The sequence below is a fragment of the Oncorhynchus gorbuscha genome, linkage group LG09 (assembly GCF_021184085.1).
Source record: "Oncorhynchus gorbuscha isolate QuinsamMale2020 ecotype Even-year linkage group LG09, OgorEven_v1.0, whole genome shotgun sequence".
NCBI classification, from domain to species: domain Eukaryota; kingdom Metazoa; phylum Chordata; class Actinopteri; order Salmoniformes; family Salmonidae; genus Oncorhynchus; species Oncorhynchus gorbuscha.
The window spans coordinates 20,117,210-20,143,297 of NC_060181.1; the positions used below are offsets into that span (position 1 = coordinate 20,117,210).

Sequence of the window (26,088 nt, forward strand, 5' to 3'; positions counted from 1 at the left end):
GTTGGATGGGGAGTGTTGCTGCACAGCTATTTTCAGGTCTCTCCAGAGATGTTCGATCGGGTTCAAGTCTGGGCTCTAGATGGGCCAAGGACATTCAGAGACTTGTCCCGAAGCCACTCCTGCGTTGTCTTGGCTGTGTGTTTAGGGTCGTTGTCCTGTTGGAAGATCAACCTTTGCCCCATGTCTGATGTCCTGAGCGCTCTGGAGCAGGTTTTCATCAAGGATTTCTCTGTACCTTGCTCCGTTTATCTTTGCCTTGATCCTGACTAGTCTCCCAGTTCCTGCCGCTGAAAAACATCCCCACAGCATGATACTGCCACCACCATGATTCACCATTGGGATGGTGCCAGGTTTCCTCCAGACATTCTGGCCAAAGAGTTCAATCTTGGTTTCATCAGAACAGAGAATCTACACCTGACTAGTGTAGTGCTGCAGAGATGGTTGCCGAGATGGTTGTCCTTCTGGAAGGTTCTCCCATCTCCACAGAGGAACTCTAGAGCTATGTTAAGAGTGACCATCGGGTTCTTGGTCACCTCCCTGACCAAGGCCCTTCTCCCCTGATTGCTCATTTTGCCCGGGCAGTTTGGTGGTTCCAAACTTCTTCCATTTAAGAACGATGGAGGCCACTGTGTTCTTGGGGACCTTCAGTGCTGCAGAAAAAGTTTGGTACCCTTTCCCAGATCTGTGCCGACACAATCCTGTCTCAGAGCTCTATGGCCAATTCCTTCGACCTCATGGCTTGGTTTTTGATCTGACATGCACTGTCAACTGTGGGATCTTAGACAGGTGTGTGCTTTTCTAAATCATGTCCAATCAATTGAATTTACCACAGGTGGACTCCAATCAAGTTGTAGAAACATCTCAAGGATGATCAATGGAAACAGGATGCACCTCAGCTCAATTTCGAGTCTCATAGCAAAGGGTCTGAATACTTACATAAATAAGGTATTTCTGTCAAAAAATATATATATACAGTGCCTTGCGAAAGTATTCGGCCCCCTTGAACTTTGCGACCTTTTGCCACATTTCAGGCTTCAAACATAAAGATATAAAACTGGATTTTTTTGTGAAGAATCAACAACAAGTGGGACACAATCATGAAGTGGAACAACATTTATTGAATATTTCAAACCTTTTTAACAAATAAAAAACTGAAAAATTGGGCGTGCCCCCTTAAGTTAATACTTTGTAGTGCCACCTTTTGCTGCGATTACAGCTGTAAGTCGCTTGGGGTATGTCTCTATCAGTTTCTATAATCTGTTCTTATCTGGCTTGAAGGACCATGAAAAAGAGCGCTGTATATTTCGGAGTCCACCCCTTTAAGGTGGTTCACTTTTTTTTGATGGTTCTGTAAAGGTTTGGTACATCAGCCTTTCTTTCTACACTTTGTTGATGGCTTATCATGCTGGCTCACAAAACCTGAGAGGATCAATTCCGCATCACGTCTACAGCAGGGCAATGCTGACCAACACCCAGTATACTGTCTACCAACTGCTCCTGACCAACAGACGCAACCCCAGCACAAGCACTGTCTCGAAATAAATAAAACAGGCAGCCAGCTCACTCCTGGCAAAGAGGAGCGGGGACACTAACATGCTGAATGAGCGCTTATCCCCAATTATAAAGTCACCTTCAGGCAGTATAGTACAGTATACATCCTAATATGACAGGGTGGTACGGAATGGCTGAGAGCAGAGTATAGAGGGGGAACACATCACAGGGCTTTGTGAGATGGTGAGATTGGTCAGCATTACCAGGCCTAAATTGTAAAAGAAACACATACAGACTGTGCTGTTTCAGGAGAGATGGGTTCCTGCCTTCACTGCAATGTTACACAGCGTGTGTGCATCCCAAATGGTACCCTATTCCACATATAGTGCACTACTTAGTGACCAGAGCACTATATAGGGAATAGGATGCCATTTGGGACACAGACAATGACTCACACCCTGATGCTTCAAAACAAGACAGGGTGTTGAAGCTACAGTGGAGCTTGGTGGTTAGTCAATACTGTACAAACTACAACAAATAATACATCTAGTCCGACAGTCATTTCAGGATCTTCTGAAAACAGCATGTCTACCATTCTACAGTTAATTTGACAACAGGAAAAAAGAGAATGTTCATGTGATGCTGTGATAGAATACTGATCTGATTGGCTTGGGTTTCCAATATCACCACGCAAGTTGACATTTTCTTTGCAATCCGACAGTCCGGCAAAGAAACCCACAGAGACAGTGACTGAATCAGACTTCTTCAGACACACACAGTGACTGAATCAGACTTCTTCAGACACACACAGTGACTGAATCAGACTTCTTCAGACACACACAGTGACTGAATCAGACTTCTTCAGACACACACAGTGACTGAATCAGACTTCTTCAGACACACACAGTGACTGAATCAGACTTCTTCAGACACACACAGTGACTGAATCAGACTTCTTCAGACACACACAGTGACACACACAGTGAATCAGACTTCTTCAGACACACACAGTGACTGAATCAGACTTCTTCAGACACACACAGTGACTGAATCAGACTTCTTCACACACAGTGACTGAATCAGACTTCTTCACACACAGTGACTGAATCAGACTTCTTCACACACAGTGACTGAATCAGACTTCTTCACACACAGTGACTGAATCAGACTTCTTCGAACACAGTGACTGAATCAGACTTTTTCAGAAGTATGTGTTGAAAATAAATGTTTTTATCTGAATAAAACAGCACCATCTGCCTGTTACTGAAGCCAGGAGTTAAATGAGCAGTGAGATCAACCGATGGAGGAATCCAATGTGTATTTCATGTCAGACAACAACGATGAATAATTTAACTTGAAAGCCTGGGCGATGAGCTCACTCCAACCACTCAAAATTACTCCTAAAATAAGGCACGCCTCGAGGAAAACTAATCTGGGGAGACAACACATCTGCGACACAGATTCCTCAACACTGGGGCCCCTCAGAGGTGTGTGCTTAGTCCCCTCCTGTACTCCCTGTTCACCCACGACTGCGTGGCAAGCAATACTCCAACACTATCATTAAGTTTGTTGACAACACAACAGTTGTAGGCAGTGTGGTGCCAGGACAACAACCTCTCCCTCAATATGAGCAAGACAAAGAAGCTGATCGTGGACTACAGGAAAAGGAGGGCCGAACAGGTCCCCATTAGCATCGACAGGGCTGTAGTGGAGTGGGTCGAGATTTTCAAGTTCCTTGGTGTCCACATCAACAAACTATCATGGTCCAAACACACCAAGACAGTCGTGAAGAGGGCACGACATTGCTTTTTCCCCCCCAGGAGACTGAAAATATTTGGCATGGGTCCCCAGATCCTCGAAAGGTTCTACAGCTGCACCACTGGTTGCATCACCGCCTGGTATGGCAACTGATCGGCATCTGACCGTAAGGCGCTATAGAGGGTATTGTGTGAGGGCCCATCCCAAAAATTGTCAAAGACTCCTGTCACCCAAGTCATAGACCGGTCTCTCTGCTACCATACCGCTAGCGGTACCGTTTCGCCAGGTCTAGGTCCAAAAGGCTCCTTAACAGCTTCTACCCCTGAGCCATAAGCCTGAACAATTAATCAAATGGTCACCCAGACTATTTGCACTATCTGCTGCTACTCGCTGTTTATTATCTATGCATAGTCACCCCTACCTACATGTACAAATGACCTCGACTAACCTGTACCCCCACATTGACTCGGTACCGGTACCCCCTGTATATAGCCTCGTTATTGTTATGTAATCTTATTGTGTTACTTTTTATTTAGCAAATATTTTCTTAATAACTTCAACTGCATTGTTGGTTAAGGGCTTGTAAGTAAGCATTTCACGGTATTCAGCGCATGTGACAAATAAAATTTGATTTGACATTGAGAAATGCATTTCCATGAATGCTTCCCAAATGGCACCCTATTCCCTTTGTAGTGCACTACTTTTGATGGGCTTTGGTAAAAGGTAGTGCACTATGTAGGGAATAGGGTGCTATTTGGGATGCATGTTTGACTATGCATCTTAATTCATTTTTGAAAATTGAGCTTGGCTTTATATAGGCACTACAGCAGCGCCTTCATTATAAAATATTTCATGCAGTACGCAAGCCAAGCCTTATGATGTGTGATTATCATAATTTCAATTGCATTACTGCCCGATACTGAGATATGTCCAGTCTAGAACCCACCACTCCACATGAAATAGTGACATCAGAATCACATGCTTTCTTATTCCTGTACATTATAATTAAGCAGTAAGGCCCGAGGGGGTGTGGTATATGGTCACCTAAGGACTGTTCTTATGCACAACGCACCACAGAGTGCCTGGATACAGCCCTTTGCCGTGGTATATTGGCCATATTCCACGAAACCCAGAGGTGCCTTATTGCTATTATAAACTGGATACAAACGTAATTAGAGCAGTAAAAATAAATGTTTTGTCGGTCTGATATACCACAGCTGTCAGCCAATCAGCATTCAGGGCTCGAACCACCCAGTTTATAATTACATTTTAGTCATTTAGCTATAGCCCTTTACACTCATACATGTATACGGGTTGAAAATGGCAGTTGGGCACTGATAAACCTCAGTTGGAACGCAGTGGCTGTACAGTAAGTAACATGCTATACATGACGTCAGAGCTCTGGCTCTGTGCTTCACAGCTCTGTATGGGTTTTGACTGACAAATTATGAGGACTTATTTAAAAAAAAGAAATGTTGAGGATTATAATGAATACTGCTTTGATGTCATACTAGAAAGTCAAACACCTGTGAGTCCAAATGTGCACTTCACATTTCCACATCATAAAACTCATGTCAGATACAGTGTCAATGTTTATGATCACTATGTTTGATGTACAGTTACAAGATGACATGGCGTTTTACACTGGGTTGTTCTGAACAGAATGACCCTATGTTTGTCTATTGTGAAGGAAATGTACTGCAGCACACACACCTGAATGCACTCATATCTATGCGCACCAAAAATACAAATCGGTTTCCCTGAATTGCATTGTGAAAGCATAACAATGTAATATCGTATTTTATAACTTAGCTAGTCATGTTGCTAATAGAACCAGCTTTCAAATGATGCCCACCTGACCCAGATTACTTAAAAAACAACCGTAATTATGTGATGGCGGGGATACAGGGTTGTGTTACAAACAAAACTACAAGCGTGTTTCCTCTAGTACCTCAACGGCACAGCCAGAAGAGCTGAAAAAAATCACCTTATAGTGTAAGGCACTTCTATTGGTCTGCTCTTCCACACCAGATCAACCAATCAAGGTCCTAAGGCGCAGCTGATTAGTAGAATTACAGAGCTAATATAATAACAATAATAATTTAGTAGACGCTTTTATCCAAAGCAACTTACAGTCATGTGTGAATACAGTTGAAGTCGGAAGTTTACATACACCTTCACCAAATACATTTAAACTCAGTTTTTCACAATTCCTGACATTTAATCCAAATAAAAATTCACCGTTTTAGGTCAGTTAGGATCAACACTTTATTTTAAGAATGTGAAGTGTCAGAATAATAGTACAGAGAATGACTTATTTCAGCTTTTATTTCTTTTATCACATACCCAGTGGGTCAGAAGTTTCCATATACTCAATTAGTATGTGGTAGCATTTCCTTTAAATTGTTTAACTTGGGTCAAACGTTTCAGGTAGCCTTCCACAAGCTTCCCACAAAAAGTTGGGTGAATTTTGTCCCATTCCTCCTGACAGAGCAGGAGTAACTGAGTCAGGTTCGTAGGCCTCCTTGCTCGCATACACTTTTTCAGTTCTGCCCACAAATCTTCTATAGGATTGAGGTCAGGGCTTTGTGATGGCCACTCCAATACCTTGACTTTGTTGTACTTAAGCCATTTTGCTACAACGTTGGAAGTATGCTTGGGGTCATTGTCCATTTGGAAGACCCATTTTCCATCTTTGTGATGCCATCTATTTTGTGAAGTGCACCAGTCCCTCCTGCAGCAAAGCACCCCCACAACATGATGCTGCCACCCCCCTGCTTCACGGTTGAGATGGTGTTCTCCGGCTTGCAAGTCTCCCCCTTTTTCCTCCAAACATAACGATGGTCATTATGGCCAAACAGTTCTATTTCATTATCAGACTAGAGGACATTTCTCCAAAAAGTACAAAAGTATGATCTTTGTCTCCATGTACAGTTGCAAACCGTAGTCTGGCTTTTTTGTGGCGGTTTTGAAGCAGTGGCTTCTTCCTTGCTGTGCGGCCTTCCAGGTTATGTCGATATAGTACTGATTTTACTGTGAATATAGATGCTTTTGTACCCATCGGCTGATTTCTTGTGATTTTCCCATGATGTCAAGCAAAGAGGAACTGAGTTTGAAGGTGGGCCTTGAAATACATCCACAGATACCCCTCCAATTGACTCAAATTATGTCCAGTAGCCTATCAGAAGCTTCTAAAGACATGACATAATTTTCTGGAATGTACCAAGCTGTTTAATGCACAGTCAACGTAGTGTATGTAAACTTCTGACCCACTGGAATTGTGACAGAGTGAATTATAAGTGAAATAATCTGTCTGTAAACAATTGTTGGAAAAATGACTTGTGTCATGCACAAAGTAGATGTCCTAACCAACTTGCCAAAACTATATTTTGTTAACAAGAAATTTGTGGAGTGGTTGAAAAACAAGTTAATGACAGCAACCTAAGTGTACTTTCGACTTGAACTGTACATGTTCGTGTGGGTGGTTCCAGCAGGAATCAAACTCACAATCTTTAAAACATATTATAATGATTTACTGAATATTTAAAAAACATACAATATACATGCAGTGAAGCTGCTCAACATTTACATCACATCACATTAGTCATCTAACAGCCTCCCATCCAGAGCGACATACAGAAGCAACCGGGGTCAACGCCCTGCTCAAGGGCACGTCCTCAGAACGACACACAGAAGCAACCAGGGTCAACGCCCTGCTCAAGGGCACGTCCTCAGAGCGACACACAGAAGCAACCAGGGTCAACGCCCTGCTCAAGGGCACGTCCTCAGAGAGACACACAGAAGCAACCAGGGTCAACGCCCTGCTCAAGGGCACGTCCTCAGAGAGACACACAGAAGCAACCAGGGTCAACGCCCTGCTCAAGGGCACGTCCTCAGAGAGACACACAGAAGCAACCAGGGTCAACGCCCTGCTCAAGGGCACGTCCTCAGAGAGACACACAGAAGCAACCGGGGTCAACGCCCTGCTCAAGGGCACGTCAACAGATCTCCCACCAGCACTCCAAGATCTCCCCCACAATTCCCCAAGAGCTGCCCCTCACAATCTTAGCAACGCAAGCCGTCGTGCTCTATCAACCGAGCCACAGACGACCATGTGTTATTAATTATATTAGAGCTGAAATCCTACAGTAGCTAGCCCTCCTTTAAGGAATAAACATTACCCTTTGGAAAATCAAATTGATATAGGCTGAAAGTTAACTCTCTGGGGTGAAGTTTCACCTACTGTAGGTACAGATCTAGGATCAGCTTCCTCTCCCCCATCCTAACCTTAAACATTAGCGGGGAGAAATGCTAACTGATCCAAGATCAGCGTCTAGGGGCAACTTCCCCCTACCGCAAAGTCCACCCTCACCTTGTTGAAGTCTTCGCTGGTGGCCCTCATCTCCTTCCAGGTCTTGTTGAGCAGCTGGATGCAGATGCAGAAGAACTCCTCAAAGGAGCGGTCGTGGGTGAAGAACATGGGGTGGAAGTCATGGCAGTTTTCACTGGCTGTAAAGACAGAGGAACAGAGGAGAAAGGACGTAAGCCTTGTGTTTGAGAGACACATTGACTGTTCTCCCTCAGAGATTTTGGAAATTGGAGGTTTTCCCCTACCAGAGATTTTGGACAGTGGATGTTTGGATGCTTAAGTGGGAAAAGCACTCTGCCAATTTCTAAAGATTTTGCAACAATTACAGTTCGACTAACAAATGCTCAAGTTCAGAGTTGCATTTTTAGGCCTTAATGCAGTATCAGGGCTTACAAGGTTTAAAGAGCTGAGACCGAACCATCAATTATTATGAAGATCTCTTGCATGAAAATCTATACATACATAAGATTATGAGAACAAAGAAGACATAACTCCCTCCGGTCCTCTTATGGTTATCAAACCAAGACTAAATAACCCTTCGCCTGGCATTGAGGCAATTGGCAAACACATACTGCATACTTGTATTTTAGACTCTATTTTCACTTGTTTTTAATTTGACTGACGTTGTATCCATACATTCCAGTGTCTAAGACTGCCATGTGAGTAATGGAAACGTGAATTTGAACTGTAGTTTACCTCTACCCCTCTAAGGTTACGCCCCCAAATGGTACCCTTATTCCCTATAAAGTGCACTACTTTTGACCAGGGCCCAGTGGGGACACACTTCATTTAGTCAGCTATCGAGTCAGTGGTATAAGATCCATCAGTAAAGAGTTTCCCCATGGGTCCAGATATACCATAGCTATACAAGAAACATGTTGCCTCTCTGATAAACTAAGACACTTCCATCCTGTTGAATATAGAATGACAGCTCATAAGGGGTGGTGATACATATAGGTGGTTCACGTTTCAGCCATACTTCAATAGAGTGACTCCTCACGAAACTCACGCAAAAAGAAACCCGGATCTGGGGATTTTCACAATGTCATCTATATAATGGCACTTTGGAGGAAGGATTGTTGACACATATTTGACATAAATCTAAAAGCATAATTGAGAAGTAATTGATCAAAGTTGGCATATTTATGACATTTTGGCCTCACACCAACAGCGTGACCAACAACAACAACTTTAAAATGCGTTTTGGTACACCAGAAGTACATTCATGTACGCAATGCGGAGTTTGCCTTGCAGCATTGCGTTCCAGAGGCAGTTGCAGTGCGTTCTGTGTGGTGCATACGTTGGATTTGACGAACGTATTAATCAGATTGTATGTGTAGACGGCTTGACAGAAATGGTAGCAGAATGAATGTTGAACTTTTGTTGCACACATATCCAGATGATGCTGCGTACCATTTTGCTCAATGATGCTGTAGGTGTGTTCTAGGCATTACCCTTCTTTAAAACTCCATAATGTTTCATCTGTAGGTGCAACAAAGCAAACATTGGTGTCATATGAAGCTTTCCCAGGTATTTTGATTTCAATAAAACATTGTAGTATGTTAATTTATGAATATTGAGCATTTAAAATCTTGGTTTTGGCAAATGTTTGAATATTTTGTAAAAATCTAGGACGGAAGGTAGCCTAGTGGTTAGAGCATTGGGCCAGTAACTGAAAGGTTGCTAGATCGAATCCCCGAGCTGACAAGGTATACATCTGTCGTTCTGCCCCTGAAATAGGCAGTTAATCAACTGTTCCTAGCCCGTCATTGTAGATAAGAATTTGTTCTTAACTGACTTGCCTAGTTAAAAAAACGTTAAATAAAATAAAATATATCCCAGAGTGGGATCCCTGCTAGTTTTAAAGTTATGGCCCATGTTATATGGAGAAATTGGTATGGTAGGCAATGTAACCAATCACAGCCCACCTTTTACTTGTATCATTGCACATCCTGCAAATCACCAGCAGAGGTAGGGCTGGGCAAAATGCAATGGGCTTGTTTTGAGCAGATTTTCGCGAGACTGACACCTATCGCTTCGCCTCTTCCTCTCTGTTTAAACACACACACCAAGCCCCCCCCCTGCCACTCACAACAACAAAGATGAGAGATCACGTCTTCCTCTCTGACAAGCGGTTTCAACTCGCTATTTGTATTTGAGACTTGGTCCAACAGAATCGGTCATATGGACACCGAAACATTATTTTACTGTAATAGAGAAGTTAACCGATTACAAATATTAACATAACCTTTCTAACGACACTCTTTTTATGTTTCAACTGCTCAAATTGCATGTAGAGCAGACACTACTAAAAGGCTCAGTCTGTCACGAGTGGCATTGCGGTACCATGTACTGCTAGAAGCATTTTCGCCAAAGGCGGTTATACTAGCCGTCTAGTCTGTGTTTTATAAATGTGCAATAAGTATAAAACACAATTATATAAGGAATTGGCAACTAGTTTTCACTCTGAGAAATAAGGTAGGGCCACTTGATTTAAACATCTGAATTAAGTAGACAGGCTTGTATGCTGTTCAAACAGTTGGAGATAGACAGAAAGAACTGTTCTGCCTTGTTAGCTAACAAATAGATCCAAGTTGGCAAAACTTGAAATAGAAAGATTCCTATAAGATTAGCTGGCTACTCACTAGAACGTGGGCATGTGCACATGGGTTTGTGTAAAAAAAAAAAAGCAGGTTAAACTATTTTGACAAAATAACATAATTATTAGTGGTTTTGGAAGGCTTGTAGGTATAACATCCTATGTTTAATTTCACAAGCCCTGAATTCATTAGATTATTACTGACTGTTTAAAAAGGTAATGTGTGTTTGACCTTCAATTGTACAACAGATTTTTAGGCAATATCGCCGAGCCCTAAGCAGAGGGTGACCATTTTGAATCCATTCTAAAAGTGATGCCAATCTGGAATTTTCATTAGCACGTAGACTATATTATGTTCAAATATTAACTAACTTAAGGGGGGCTGAATAATTTTGCACGCACAATTTTTCAGTTTTTGATTTGTTAAAAAAGTTTGAAATATCCAATAAATGTCGTTCCACTTCATGATTGTGTCCCACTTGTTGTTGATTCTTCACAAAAAAATACAGTTTTATATCTTTATGTTTGAAGACTGAAATGTGGCAAAAGGTCGCAAAGTTCAAGGGGGAGAATACTTTCGCAAGGCACTGTATATATATATATAAATGACAAATATATATATATATTTTTTCAATGTTCATGTTTATATATTTCAATATTCATAAATATATGAACTTTTCCCCTGATAAAAACACAAGTCATATTAGAGATCAAGCAGTAACGTTTCATACGATTGTTTTGTTGTTGCTTTGTAGCATCTACAGATGAAACATTATGTAGTCTAAAAGGAGGCCTTGGTAAAATGTCAGAAATATGCCAACTTTGATCAATTATTTCTCAATTATGCTTTTAGATACCTGTCAAATATATGTCAACAATCCTTCCTTCCTCTAGGACCATTCTATAGATTACATTGTGAAAATTCCCAAAATAATGTTTTTTTTTAATGTCTGGGTTTCATAAGGAAACTCACTCAATAGCAAAATGAGTGACTGACTCATTCCTACACAGTTTGGGCATGTAAAGCCATGGGTAGTGTGTGTGTGTGTGTGTGTGTGTGTGTGTGTGTGTGTGTGTGTGTGTGTGTGTGTGTGTGTGTGTGTGTGTGTGTGTGTGTGTGTGTGTGTGTGTGTGTGTGTGTGTGTGTGTGTGTGTGTGTAGTCACTGTTCATGACACCACTTCTCCTTCTGTGACAATAAGAGCCTCAAGGCAGAGGAACTCAACTGTGCACTTCTAAGCCAATAGCACTGGACCCTCTGTTCTCCATAGTCTCCCACACACACAGAGAGGACGGAAGGACCATGTTCTTTAAATGGGACAGGAGGGTTTGGTTCATTCAGTTACATTTCACATTTATCTCCAGTCCCTTGTCTGGTTGCATGTGCCAGATCAGATGGCAGCTTTCTCTTCAGCAATAAATACCCCTGGTTATTCTTGAGGGACTGGGTTCCCTAGCCTGCCTGCCAACAGACACCCACGTCCATCACAGTTCACAATGGAACATTTTCAAATTAGCCATACCATCGGCTTTTTCCATTTGTTAACACTTCCACCAGACACACCTAGAACACAAACACATAGCTGTCTTCTACTGTGTGACAGGATGATGTCTACATCCCAAATGACACCCTTCTCCCTATACAGCGCACTACTTTTGACAATGGGCCCTGGTCAAAAGTAGTGCACCATGGGGAATAGGGTGACATTTGAGATGCAAATGAAGTGTCTGAATACTGCCGGAGTCTGATGGAGGAGGAGCTTCACGTGGAGATTAAAGGGAATTTTTCCCTCATTTTCCTAACCCTTTCCCACCTCTTTTCTCCACCTGTCCTCCGCCAAGTGCTTTGTGAATGGTGTGGCCAGACAGCTAATCTAACCGTTTCCTGAGGGAACTCCATTAAACTGTTTTACAGACACTGGGATGGAGAAATCACTGTGCATTTATTGGGTTACCGAATTCATCATAAACTTCCCACTGAGAGTGAAATCTGGTTTCTAAGCTCAGTGCATCTAAATACATCAGCAATTTTGCCACAGTTACACCTTATTAACCGAAGGGGAAAAAATGGCTTCAAGCTATTTCATTACCCACTGATGGTGGCGAGGACTCCTATAGGACTATTTTAGCTGTCTGACGCTTCTGTTTATTAGCATTTAATGCTTTCGAAGCTTTGAAATCACCATGGAGACCAGAACTTCATGAACGGGTCCCCACAGCAATAACCCAGGGTGTAATGATTGGTAAAAGGTCTTTATGAACGACAGTACACACTCCTCTTTCCCTGACTTTGAGAGCTGATTGAGGAGCTGCCTTAAGGTAAAGGTCTCTGAGTGGAGCAGCCATTTACAGAGTCTCTAAGCATCACAGCAGGGCGCCCTGCCTCCAACAGGGGCGACGGAATTGCATCGACAACGGTGGAATTGGAAACTTCGGGACAATATGAATGATGCCCACAGGGGCTCTGGGGCTGGTCAGACCGGGTGGGCCTTGATTTGGAGTGATGTGGAAGGGGCTGGTCGGACCAGGTGGGGCCCTGATTTGGAGTGATGTGGAAGGGGCTGTGGGGCTGGTCGGGGCCCTGATTTGGAGTGATGTGGAAGGGGCTGTGGGGCTGGTCGGGGCCCTGATTTGGAGTGATGTGAATGTGGATTGTCCCGATTCCCGGAGAAGGAATGGTGCCATTACCGGAAAGTCAGTCAGGTAGGTGAAGAGTAAAGCCAAAACATGCAACACATGCAAAACGTCTGCTTACTAGACAGGAGGTCACAGCCTGCATAAAAGGGATTCAATCAGGTGATGGAGGATGGAAAAAAAAGCTGACTCAATGCAGCTGTTTCCCCCGTTGGACAGAGTGGGAGGGGGGTGAGAAGGTGAGGGATGACTGCTGCTCTGGGGGGTTTTACTGATGGGCTGAGCAGGGTGATTGGGGGAAGGAGGTGTGGAGGTGACGGGGAATTAAATGTCAGACTCGCTTTAGACTTTCAGTGAGACAGGAACGGGTGGGTCTCACTACACTGGGCAAGACTGGCTACAGAGCTGCCGTCCTGAAAACAAAAAACAGATTCTAAATGTTGCAGATAGAAATAGAATGAATAGAGCCGACACGATTCATTCCCTATTCCATCTGACAGAAAATCATGTGTTCTACACAATGCTTTTCTATCTGAACATTCAGTAATGATACAGCCTGCCTTCAATAGCGCATGGCCATACCTGAGGTGACATATGCTGGAATGGTCATAACATGTTCATAACGTGGTCATAGCATGGTCATAGCGTGATCATAGCATCTGAACAACCTGAACTTCGTCTCCATGCAGAGAAGCGTTTTTTCTTTCACGTTGTATTATTCATACTGTTACTCCAAGGTTAACTTCTCCCGAATGGTTACTGATTTACTTGTACAAATTCAAAAACTCTGCATTTTGAATCTGACAAATAATGCTCCCATGCTGAACAAATCATTGAAGTGAGAGAGAATTAAATCTGGGCCGTTCTACGCATGACTAGCAGCATCTAAACATCTATGGTGAGCTACAAATGTGAACTGATAATAACCTTTGCATATACAGACAGAATGGAAAACCGTGATTTGTAAATATAAAGTTTAAATCCCACAGACCCAAATATCCTGGGACATCGGTAGACTCCTTGGCACACAGACAGAGGATGTACAGGGATTGAAATACTTGTATTAAAGCCCAAACACTCTCCTGTATTCTTTGGCCCAAATTCATTAGGCTGAACATGACCTTAATCTGAGATCATTGCATCCTGGCATGGTTATATCACAACTCAACATCATAGGCCAGTGAGTGGACAGGAACAGGACACAACCCCTTCCATCTGTCTAGGACCCCTCAGGGGGACAACAATGTGAGTCACGGGCATGATCTGAGAGAGCAATTGGCTCATGTGACCCCTGCTGAGCATTAATACGGTCTGGACATGTGTGTGTGCTTCTATACGGAGCTGAAACATGGACCACCAAAAATCCTTACACCACCAAAGACCCTTACACTGCCAAAGATCCTTACACTGCAAAAAGATCCTTACACTGCAAAAAGATCCTTACACTGCAAAAAGATCCTTACACTGCAAAAGATCCTTACACCGCAAAAGATCCTTACACCGCCAAAGACCCTTACACCGCCAAAGATCCTTACACCGCCAAAGATCCTTACACCGCCAAAGATCCTTACACCGCCAAAGATCCTTACACCGCCAAAGATCCTTACACCGCCAAAGATCCTTATACCGCCAAAGATCCTTACACCGCCAAAGAACCTTACACCGCCAAAGAACCTTAAAGACCTTACACCGCCAAAGACCCACCGCCAAAGAGCCTTACACCGCCAAAGACACACCGCCAAAGACCCACCGCCAAAGAGCCTTACACCGCCAAAGAGCCTTACACCGACCACCGCCAAAGAACCTTACACCGCCAAAGACCCTTACACCGCCAAAGATCCTTACAAAGATCCTTACACCGCCAAAGATCCTTACACCGCCAAAGATCCTTACACCGCCAAAGATCCTTACACCGCCAAAGATCCTTACACCGCCAAAGATCCTTACACCGCCAAAGACCCTTACACCGTCAAAGACCCTTACACCGCCAAAGATCCTTACACTGCCAAAGATCCTTACACCGCCAAAAATCCTTACACCACCAAAGATCCTTATGAAAAACACTTTGGATCAGTTGGGATGACAGGTGCACCAACACCAGCAAGCTGGAGGAGGCCAACATAAGCAGCATCCCAACTACTATAATACACCAACTGACACCTCCTGAAACAGATCATGTACTCCCAGTTAAAGGACTGTTCTGATTTAGAATATGTGGACAACTACAAATACCTAGGTGTCTGGTTAGACTGTAAACTCTCCCTCCAGACTCACATTAAGCATCTCCAATCCAAAATTAAATCTAGAATCGGCTTCCTATTTTGAAACAAAGCCTCCTTCACTCATGCTGCCAAACATACCCTCGTAAAACTGACTTATCTTATCGATCCTTGACTTTGGCGATGTCACAAAATAGCCCCCAACACTCTACTCAGCAAATTGGATGCAGTCTATCATAGTGCCATCTGTTTTGTCACCAAAGCCTCATATACTACCCACCACTGCGACCTGTATGCTCTTGTTGGCTGGCCCTCACTTCATATTCATCGCAAAACCCACTGGCTCCAGGTCATCTATAAGTCTATGCTAGGTAAAGCCCTGCCTTATCTCAGCTCACTGGTCACCATAGCAGCATCCACCCGTAGCACGCGCTCCAGCAAGTCTATTTCACTGGTCACCCACAAACCAAATTCCTCTTTTAGCCGCCTTTCCTTCCAGTTTCCTGCTGCCATTGACTGGAACGAATTGCAAAAATCACTGAAGCTGGAGACTCATATCTCCCTCACTAACTTTAAGCATCAGCTGTCAGAGCAGCTTACAGGTCATTGCACCTGTACATAGCCCATCTGTAAATAGCCCACCCAACTACCTCATCCCCATATTGTCATTTTTATAGCTCCTTTGCACCCCAGTATCTCTACTTGCACATTAATCTTCTGCACATCTATCACTCCAGTGTTTAACTGCTAAATTGTAATTATTTCACAACTATGGGCTATTTATTGCCTTACCTCCCTCCAGTGTTTATTCCATGTGTAACTTTGTGTTGTTGTTTGTGTTGCACTGCTTTGCTTTATCTTGGCCAGATCGCAGTTGTGAATGGGAACTAAAAATTAAAGGAAGGTCAGGGAGCCCCTGATACAGATCCTATATGGCACCTAAACAGAAAACTGGGGGAACACTGCACTAAACAGACAACTGGGTGGACACTGCACTAAACAGACAATTAGGAGGGCACTGCACTAAACAGACAACTGGGGGGGACACTGCACTAAACAGACAACTGGGGGGAGACTGCACTAAATAGACAACTGGGGGAGACTGCACTAAACAGACAACTGGGGGGGGACACTGGAGTAAACAGACACAACTGGAGAGAAACCATTGAAGAGGGAGCTGCCTATACTAAATTAATGCCCACTGTGCCCCAGAGAACAAGGGACAGCTACACAAGGAGATATTGAACACCAGGAATGCCTAACCACCACCACTCACCCCTGCCCACACTGCACCAATATACCACCCTAACCCTACCCCTAACCCCCCTATTCTAACCACCTTAACCCTACGCCTAACCACCTTAACCCTACCCCTAACCACCCTACCCCTAATCACCTTAATCCTACCCCTAATAACCTTAACCCTACCCCTAATCACCTTAACCCTACCCCTAATCACCTTAACCCTACCCCTAATCACCTTAACCCTACCCCTAATCACCGTAACCCTACCCCTAATCACCGTAATCCTACCCCTAATCACCTTAAACCTACCCCTAATCACCTTAAACCTACCCCTAATCACCATAAACCCTATCCCTAACCACCTTAACCCTAACCACCTTAACCCTAACCACCTTAACCCTAACCACCTTAACCCTAACCACCTTAACCCTAACCACCTTAACCCTAACCACCTTAACCCTAACCACCTTAACCCTAACCACCTTAACCCTAACCACCTTAACCCTAACCACCTTAACCCTATCCCTAACCACCTTAACCCTGATCACCTTAACCCTAACCACCTTAACCCTAACCACCTTAACCCTAACCACCTTAACCCTAACCACCTTAACCCTAACCACCTTAACCCTAACCACCTTAACCCTAACCACCTTAACCCTAACCACCTTAACCCTAACCACCTTAACCCTAACCACCTTAACCCTAACCACCTTAACCCTAACCCCTTAACCACCACCTAACCCTAACCACCTTAACCCTAACCACCTTAACCCTAACCACCTTAACCCTACCCCTAACCACCCTAACCCTAACCACCCTACCCCTAACCAACTTAACCCTACCCTTAACCACCCTAAACCTACCCCTAACCACCTTAACCCTACCCCTAACTACCCTAACCCTACCCCTAACCACCCTAACCCTAGCCACCTTAACCTCACCCACCTTAACCCTACCCCTAACCAACTTGACCTGACTCCCAGGGGACGTGAAAAATATATATTTAGGGTGTTCCATTGAGAAAGGCACATGGCACCAACTGTTTTATGATACACTGTTGATTGGAATGTATGACATTTAGTGAGGGGACTACTCTTTATTCTTGTTGGAATTTTTGAGCTTTCTGGGACCACTTCATCTATTTTTACAAAGTATTAAAATAGTACCTTGGTTTTAGCTAGAGGTTCATAAAATGAATGAGGTAATGGTCTATGTGCCCGTGCACCCTGTACTACTTGTGGGTAACAGTTTTTGTCCCCTTACCCAACCTTCACTTTAACCCTAACCTTAACACCAAAACCATCAACCTAACCCTTAAGCTTAAAATAGCATTTGAACAAATTCAAGACATGAAAAAAGTCCTGACTTTTCAAAAATGTTATTTTCCAACATTGTCAGGTCATTGGTGAATTGTTAGGATATTGGGGTCCTGATATAAGGTGAGGTGGTGGAGCGAGTGGGACTGCTGAGGGATTATTTAAGATACTCTGAATCTTTGAAGAGGTAGCGTTTCAAATGTTTTCTGAAGATGGGCAGGGACTCTGCTGTCCTAGCTTCAGGGGGAAGCTGGTTCCACCATTGGGGTGCCAGGACAGAGAAGAGCTTGGAGTCAGTAGGAGTCATTGCATCATGGTGTGGTTATATCACAGGCAGCATGACATCATAGGCCAGTGAGTGGACAGGAACAGGACACGTCCCCCTGAGGGCCCCAGACAGATGGAGGGGGTTAGCAGGGTGAGTCATTGGCCTGAGTAGGGGTACACACCATCTGGCCCATCCCAGTCCTCTGTCTGTGTGTCTGTGTGTTTGTGTGTGTGTGTGGCCCCAACGCGTACCTTACTAACCACCAAAGGACGGTCAACTTCCCCATGGAGGTGGAGTTAGCCTTTCATGGAAGTACGTTTCTCTCCGTTTCAACAGCAAAGTTAAGGTCGCAAAATACTCACTTGGCAGTCAGACACCAATCACTTCACCACATCATTCTGTTCCCCAGGGGTTACACATGCTCTGGGATAGTCAGATGCCACCCCCCATCTCCTATCTATCCTCAGCTGTGACTGGGTAGTCTGGGCCCTGGAGGTCAAAGTTCGCTGTAATCTAGGAGACTTGTGTTTCATTGACAGGCGGGACATGAAGGCTTGAGAACATTGACGCTCTTCTGGCCATATAACTGATTAGAGCTCAAACTACAGACAGACAGACCAGACACTTACTACACAGATGTGACCATCGAGGGAGAGGTGACAGACAGACAGGGAGAGAGAGAGACAGAGAGAGAAAGAGAGAAATAGAGAGAGAAAGGGAGAGAGCATCAGAGCAGATAAGATTGTTTGTAATATAAATTATGTATGAGGTCTGTGTGAGAGAGAGGGCGAGACGGAGAGAGAGACCAAGACCGAGAGACAGGGAGAGAGACACACAGAGAGAGAGAGAGAGAGAGAGAGAGAGAGAGAGAAAGGGAGAGAGAGAGTGTGAGTGACCAGTGGGCAGAGAGCCTTCCTGACATCTGTCTGAGTTCAGTGAGATGAATGTGAGGGGGCAGGAGGGAGGGATGGAAGGAGAGAGGGGAAGGACAAACAAGAGGACGAACACAGAGAGGAGAGTCACCTTGGAGCGAGAGAACCAGCATGATGAAAACACATGGAAAGATGTCATCCTCACTAATTACCATGCCAGCAGGCCTGGACATCCACCTGCGACAGAGAGTGTGTGTGTAGGGGAGAGAGAATTGTGTGTCTATGTGTATCAGTGTGTGTGTGTGTGTGTGTGTGTGTGTGCGCGCATACACGTGCGTTAGTGTGTGTGTTTGTGAGACGCAGCGTCAGCAACACCTTTCAGGGCCAGTCAATATCAGGGTCAGTCAGTGTCCTGTCCAGACTGGCAAGAGGATGCCAAGACACTGGCTTGGTCAGGGAGCCTTGGTTTCCTTCCAGCCAATGGGTCAGCTGAGTGTGAGTTCCCCTCCATGCTGGACAAATCTCTTCACATCAGACCTCGCCTAACTGTAGGGCCATACATGTCAGGACAGGTGGACTGCGCCCCAAATCACACCCTATTCCCTACATACTGTATAGCACTACCTTTGACCAGGGACCGCAGGGCTCAGGGTGAAAAGTAGTGCACTATTAAGGTAAAAGAAGTGTTTCCGTTCCCATTGTCATCAGCACAGCTAGCTGTTTTTAATGTGAGAACTCCAGTGAGTAAGATTTATGTTGGATTTATTGGATTATGGCAATTACATTTGAAACTTTATACATATTTTAACATGTGTGGTCAAGAAAGGCAGAGTTGCAAAGAAAAAGCCATCTCTCGGACTGGCCAATAAAAAGGAAAGATTAAGATGGGCAAAAGAACACAAGACACTGGATAGAGGAACTCTGCATTGAAGGCCAGCATCACGGATTCGCCTCTCCACTATCGATGTTGAGACTGGTGTTTTGCGGGTACTATTTAATGAAGCTGCCGGTTGAAGACTTGTGAGGTGTCTGTTTCTCAAACTAGACACTCTAATGTTCTTGTCCTTTTGCTCAGTTGTGCACCGGGGCCTCCCACTGCTCTTTCTATTCTGGTTAGGGCCAGTTTGCGCAGTATTGTGAAGGGAGTAGTACACAGCGCTGTTAGAGATCTTCAGATTCTTGGCAATTTCTCGCATGGAATAGCCTTCATTTCTCAGAACAAAAATAGTTCAGAAGAATGTTCTTTGTTTCTGGCCCCAACAGTTTTCAGCTGTGCTAACATAATTGCAAAATGGTTTCCTAATGATCATTTAGCCCTTTAAAATCTAACACAACGTGCCATTGGAACACAGGAGTGATGGTTGCTGATAATGTGCCTCTCGCCCATGTAGATATTCCATTAAAAGTCAGCCATTTACAACTGCATTAGTCATTTACAACATTAACAATGTCTACACTGTGTTTCTGATCATCCATTTGATGTTATTTTAACGGCCAACAAATTTGCTTTTCTTTCAAAAACAAGGAAATTTCTAAGTGACCCCAAACTTTTGAACGGTAGTGTACATCTAATTATTCCACACCTAACAGCTCTGCTGGAATACAGATGTGAAAATGCATCTAATTACTCCACACCTAACAGCTCTGCTGGAATACAGATGTGAAAATGCATCTAATTACTCCACACCTAACAGCTCTGCTGGAATACAGATGTGAAAATGCATCTAATTACTCCACACCTAACAGCTTTGCTGGAATACATATGTGAAAAAACATCTAATTACTCCTACATGAAGGAACACGCACATCCATTCTAAATCACACAGCCCTGTCCAATACAGAGAGAAGTAGCCAAAGAAAAGTCATTATTCTTATTCTGTAAATAAACCCACATGCATTCCTTATGAGACAATGCTCTCCCAAATACAGAGGCACAGAGAAATTGAATTATGCTTATGCAAATAAAAACACATCTCTTACATTATACTTCCCAGAGCTGCCGCCGGACATAACAAACAAACTCGGATTCTTCTTCTGTCACACACACACACACACACACACACACACACACACACACACACAAAGCAATCATCTATTTCCTGCCCCGAAAAACTCTGCACAAAAACAGACGTCGGAGCAATCTCATCATTACAATGCATCTAATCTACATCAAGCCTTTTGTCTGCGTGTTTGGTTAACCGAGCGGAGGAGAGAGCACACAGTAGGAGAGGAATCTGAGAACAAGCCTTTCCTGTCTTATTTGATTTTGTACTTGATTTCACTGCATTAGCAGTCGGTAGGAGCAACCCATGCTTGCGTATGTGCTCGCTGTTTTCTCAAATGGCTGCTTGTTTTCAGCCCAGGGAAGAGCTATCTATACTCATTGTAGATGGGCTCCATCTCAAAAGTGTAAAGTGGAGTTCTTTACCCTGGCGCCTTCCATTCATTATCCATCTCCAGGAGTTTTCCTCACTGACCTTACCAGGAATATCCTGGTGCTATAGCTGTGGGCTATAACTAAGACCCAGTGTTTCTTATAGACATTTAAAATAGTAAGGCAAAACTCTGGTCCTACTCATAAGTGCCACTCAAACGTAAAACGTATGCACACATGACTAAGTGGCTTTGGATAAAATCATCTGCGAAATGGCATATATTATAGAGTGGATGGGATTAGATAGTATTTCCTTCACCTGTCAAGTCACTTTAGATCAGAGTGGAAAACGTAGTCACTGTAAATCTTCAGAAAATGTTGATTGGCCGCCACAGCAGAGAGGAGCCTCAGAGGGAACAACAACCTCCCACAGGTAACAGCTGATGACATCACTCAATTCCAAACAGTCAGACAAACCTGACATCACAGATTTGGATAGCAGCATCCCTGCCTAGAGACAGGTATGCAGAAGGACATGGTACGCCTGAGACCTGCCCAGTGAGTGAATGAATGAGTGAGCCTGTTCTGGGGAAACATGCTGGGCTGGAGACGATAAATCTTTTAAGCTCTGCAGTGGGCTGTTGGAGAGGAAGGGGGGTGGAGGGGTGTCAGATGGGAGGGGACTCAGGACAACTGGACGGGGACATGATTAATGTGCAGAGCCAAGCAGCACAGTGACACACACACAGCCAGCTAGGCAGATCGCACAAACAAGCCCCCTCCATTCCTCTCCACTCCCAGCCCTCTATTCCCACTTCTGCATAAAAATATATAAATACAAACCAGGGAAATGTCAAAACAGTATCTATTTATGGTTGCGGCTGTGGCGGTTATTGAACCTTGGGTCGAACTGAAAAGTTCAAGTGGAATGCAGAGTGCCACCGCTGCTGCCTGCCGCCGTCCGCTCGCCTACGTTCCCGGGGAAACAGAAAACCTTTTTTTCAAACCGATCTGTTGACCTGTGTATGTCCCACATTGCCCTGCGTCTTTCAGACTGAATCTCTGATCCAGCAATCTGCTCTGTTGTTGTTGTGTAAGAGGGAGAATTTTAAGACACAGCACCCTATTTAAAGGTTAGTAGGCTACAATGACCTCAAGGTATACACCATGGGATGTGTCTCAAATGAGACCCTATTCCCTCTAGTGCACTTGACGAGTGCCCTATGGATCCTGGTCAAAAGTAGTGCACTTTGGGGAGATTGCTCTATAAAACAGTGGGACGGGATAGTGGAGGGGTAGTAGAAGAATAGAGGGATAGTGGAGGGATAGAGGGACAGTGGAGGGATAGTGGAGGGATAGAGGGGATAGTGGAGGGATAGAGGGGATAGTGCATTTGGAGGGGATAGTGAAGGGATAGTGGAGATATAGAGTGGATAGTGGAGGGATAGTGGAGATATAGAGTGGATAGTGGAGGGATAGAGGGGATAGTGGAGGGATAGAGTAGATCGTGGATTTTGAGGGGATAGTGGAGGGATAGAGGGGATAGTGGAGGGATAGAGTGATAGAGATCGTGGATTTTGAGGGGATAGTGGAGGGATAGAGTAGATAGTGGAGGGATAGAGTGGATAGTGGAGATATAGAGGGGATAGTGGAGGGATAGAGGGGATAGTGGAGGGATAGAGGGGATAGTGGAGGGATAGAGTGGATAGTGGATGGGGATAGTGGAGACAGAGGGGATAGTGGAGGGATAGAGGGATAGTGGGATAGTGGAGGGATAGTGGAGATATAGAGTTGATAGTGGAGGGGTAGAGTGGAGAGTGGAGGGATAGAGTGGATAGATGAGGGATAGAGTGGATAGTGGTAGGGATAGAGGGGATAGTAGTGGAGGGATAGAGTGGATAGTGGAGGGATAGATAGGGATGTGGAGGGATAGAGGGATAGTAGAGAGGGGATAGAGTGGATAGTGGAGGGATAGAGTGGATAGTGGAGGGATAAATTGGATAGTGGAGGGATAGATTGGATAGTGGAGGGATAGTGGAGATATAGAGGGGATAGTGGAGGGACAGAGGGGATAGTGGGGGGATAGAGTGGATGGTGGAGGAATAGAGTGGATGGTGGAGGGATAGTGGAGATATAGAGGGGATAGTGGAGGGACAGAGGGGATAGTGTGGATGGTGGAGGGATAGTGGAGATATAGAGGGGATAGTGGAGGGACAGAGGGGATAGTGGAGGGATAGAGTGGATAGTGGAGGGACAGAGGGGATGGTGGAGGGACAGAGTGGATAGTGGAGGGATAGATTGGATAGTGGAGGGATAGAGTGGATAGTGGAGGGATAGAGTGGAGGGATAGAGTGGATAGTGGAGGGATAGATTGGATATAGTGGAGGGATAGAGGAGGGATAGAGGATAGTGGAGGGATAGATTGGATAGTGGAGGGATAGAGTGGATGGTGGAGGGATAGAGTGGATAGTGGAGGGATAGAGTGGATGGTGGAAGGATAGATTGGATAGTAGAGGGATAGAGTGGATAGTGGAGGGATAGTGGAGGGATAGATTGGATAGTGGAGGGATAGAGTGGATAGTGGAGTGGATAGAGTGGATAGTGGAGGGATAGTGGAGGGATAGATAGTGGAGGGATAGGGATAGTGGAGGGATAGAGGGAGATAGTGGAGGGATAGAGTGGATAGTGGAGGGATAGATTGGATAGTGGAGGGATAGAGTGGATGGTGGAGGGATATAGTGGATAGTGGAGGGATAGAGTGGATAGTGGAGGGATAGAGTGGATAGTGGAGGGATAGAGTGGATGGTGGAGGGATATAGTGGATAGTGGAGGGATAGAGTGGATAGTGGAGGGATAGAGTGGATAGTGGAGGGATAGAGTGGATGGTGGAGAGATCGAGTGGATAGTGGATATAGAGGGATAGTGGAGGGACAGAGGGATAGTGGAGGGATATAGAGGGGATAGTGGAGTGGATAGAGTATAGTGGAGGGATAGATAGTGGAGGGATAGAGGGATAGTGGAGGGATAGTGGAGATAGAGTAGAGGGGATAGTGGATTTATAGAGGGATAGTGGAGGGATAGTGAAGATATAGAGTGGATATAGAGGGATAGTGTGGAGAAGGATAGGATAGTGGAGATAGAGGGGATAGTGGAAGGATGGAGTGAATAGTGGAGGGATAGATGGGATAGTGAAGGGATAGTGTAGATATAGATAGTGGAGGGATAGATAGTGGGGGGATAGAGGGATAGTGGAGATATAGAGGGAATAATGGAGGGATAGAGGGATAGTTGAGGGATAGAGGAGATAGAGTGGATCGGGGGAGGGGATAGTGGAGGCATAGTGGAGGGATAGTGAAGGGAAAGGGAGAGGGATAGTGGAGGGATAGAGGGGATAGTGGAGGGATAGAGGGATATTGGGAGGGGATAGTGGAGGGATAGTAGATGGATAGTGGAGGGATAGAGGGGATAGTGAGATAGTGGAGGGATAGAGGGATAGGGATGAGATAAAGGGGGATAGTGGAGGGATAGAGGGGATAGTGAAGGGATAGAGGGATATAGTGGAGGGATAGAGTGGATATTGGAGGGATAGAGGGATAGTGGATATAGTGGAGACATAGATTGGATGGAGGGATAGGATAGTGGAGGGATAGAGGGATAGATAGTGGAGGGATAGAGGGATAGTGGAGGGATAGAGGGATAGTGGAGGGATAGAGTGGATAGTGGAGGGATAGTGGATAGGGATAGGGATAGATTGGATAGTGGAGGGATAGAGTGGATAGTGGAGGGATAGAGTGGATAGTGGAGGGATAGAGTGGATAGTGGAGGGATAGAGTGGATAGTGGAGGGATAGAGTGGATGGTGGATGGATAGTGGAGGAGGGGATAGTGGAGGGATAGAGGGGATAGTGGAGGGATAGAGGGATGGTGGAGGGATAGAGTGGATAGTGGAGGGATAGAGTGGATGGTGGAGTGGATAGAGTGGATAGTGGAGGGATAGAGTGGATAGTGGAGGGATAGAGTGGATGGTGGAGGGTTAGAGTGGATGGTGGAGGGTTAGAGTGGATAGTGGAGATATAGAGGGGATAGTGGAGGGACAGAGGGGATAGTGGAGGGATAGATTGGATAGTGGAGGGATGGAGTGGATGGTGGAGGGATAGTGGAGGGATATTGGAGAAATAGGGGGATAGTGGAGGGATAGTGAAGATATAGTGAGAGATATAGAGAGGATAGTGGAATAGAAGAGGGATAGGGGATAGTGGAGATATAGAGGGATATAGTGGAGGGATAGAGTGGATGTGGAGGGATGGAGGGATAATAGAGTGGATAGTGGAGGGATAGAGGGATAGTGGATTTATAGAGGGATAGTGGAGGGATAGTGAAGATATAGTGGAGGGATAGAGTGGATATTGGAGGGATAGAGGGATAGTGCTCCACTGGATGTCATAAGAGTGATAGTGGTGGGATGGACCAGTGGAGGGATAGAGGGATTGGAGGGATAATGGAGGAAGAGGGATATTGGAGGGATAGAGCGTCTGGAGGGATTAAATGTAAATGTAATAATGGAGATATAGAGGGGATAGTGGAGATAGAAGGGATAGTGGAGGGATAGAGTGGATAGTGGAGGGATAGAGTGGATAGTGGAGGGATAGAGGGGAATAGTGGAGGGATAGAGGGATAGTGGAGGGATAGAGTGGAGTGGAGGGATAGAGTGGATAGTGGAGGGATAGAGTGGATAGTGGAGGGATAGAGTGGATGGTGGAGGGATTAGAGTGGATGGAGGGATGGAGGGTTAGAGTGGATAGTGGAGATAGAGTGGATAGTGGAGGGATAGAGGGGGGATAGTGGAGGGACAGGGGATATAGTGGAGGGATAGATTGGATAGTGGAGGGATGGAGTGGATGAGTGGAGGGATAGTGGAGGGATATTGGAGAAATAGGGGGGA

The 26,088-nt window shown here is 44.8% G+C and overlaps 1 protein-coding gene across 6 annotated transcripts in view; it reads right to left on the minus strand.

The window, feature by feature from the left end:
* LOC124043258 (engulfment and cell motility protein 1-like) overlaps positions 1-26,088 on the minus strand; it is a 224,797-nt gene that overhangs the window by 61,251 nt on the left and 137,458 nt on the right. For all 6 annotated transcript variants that reach the window (XM_046361639.1, XM_046361640.1, XM_046361641.1 and 3 more), the window contains one exon: positions 7,622-7,758. In XM_046361639.1, coding sequence (XP_046217595.1) covers positions 7,622-7,758 — 137 coding nt within the window. The remainder of the gene's footprint in view (positions 1-7,621; positions 7,759-26,088) is intronic.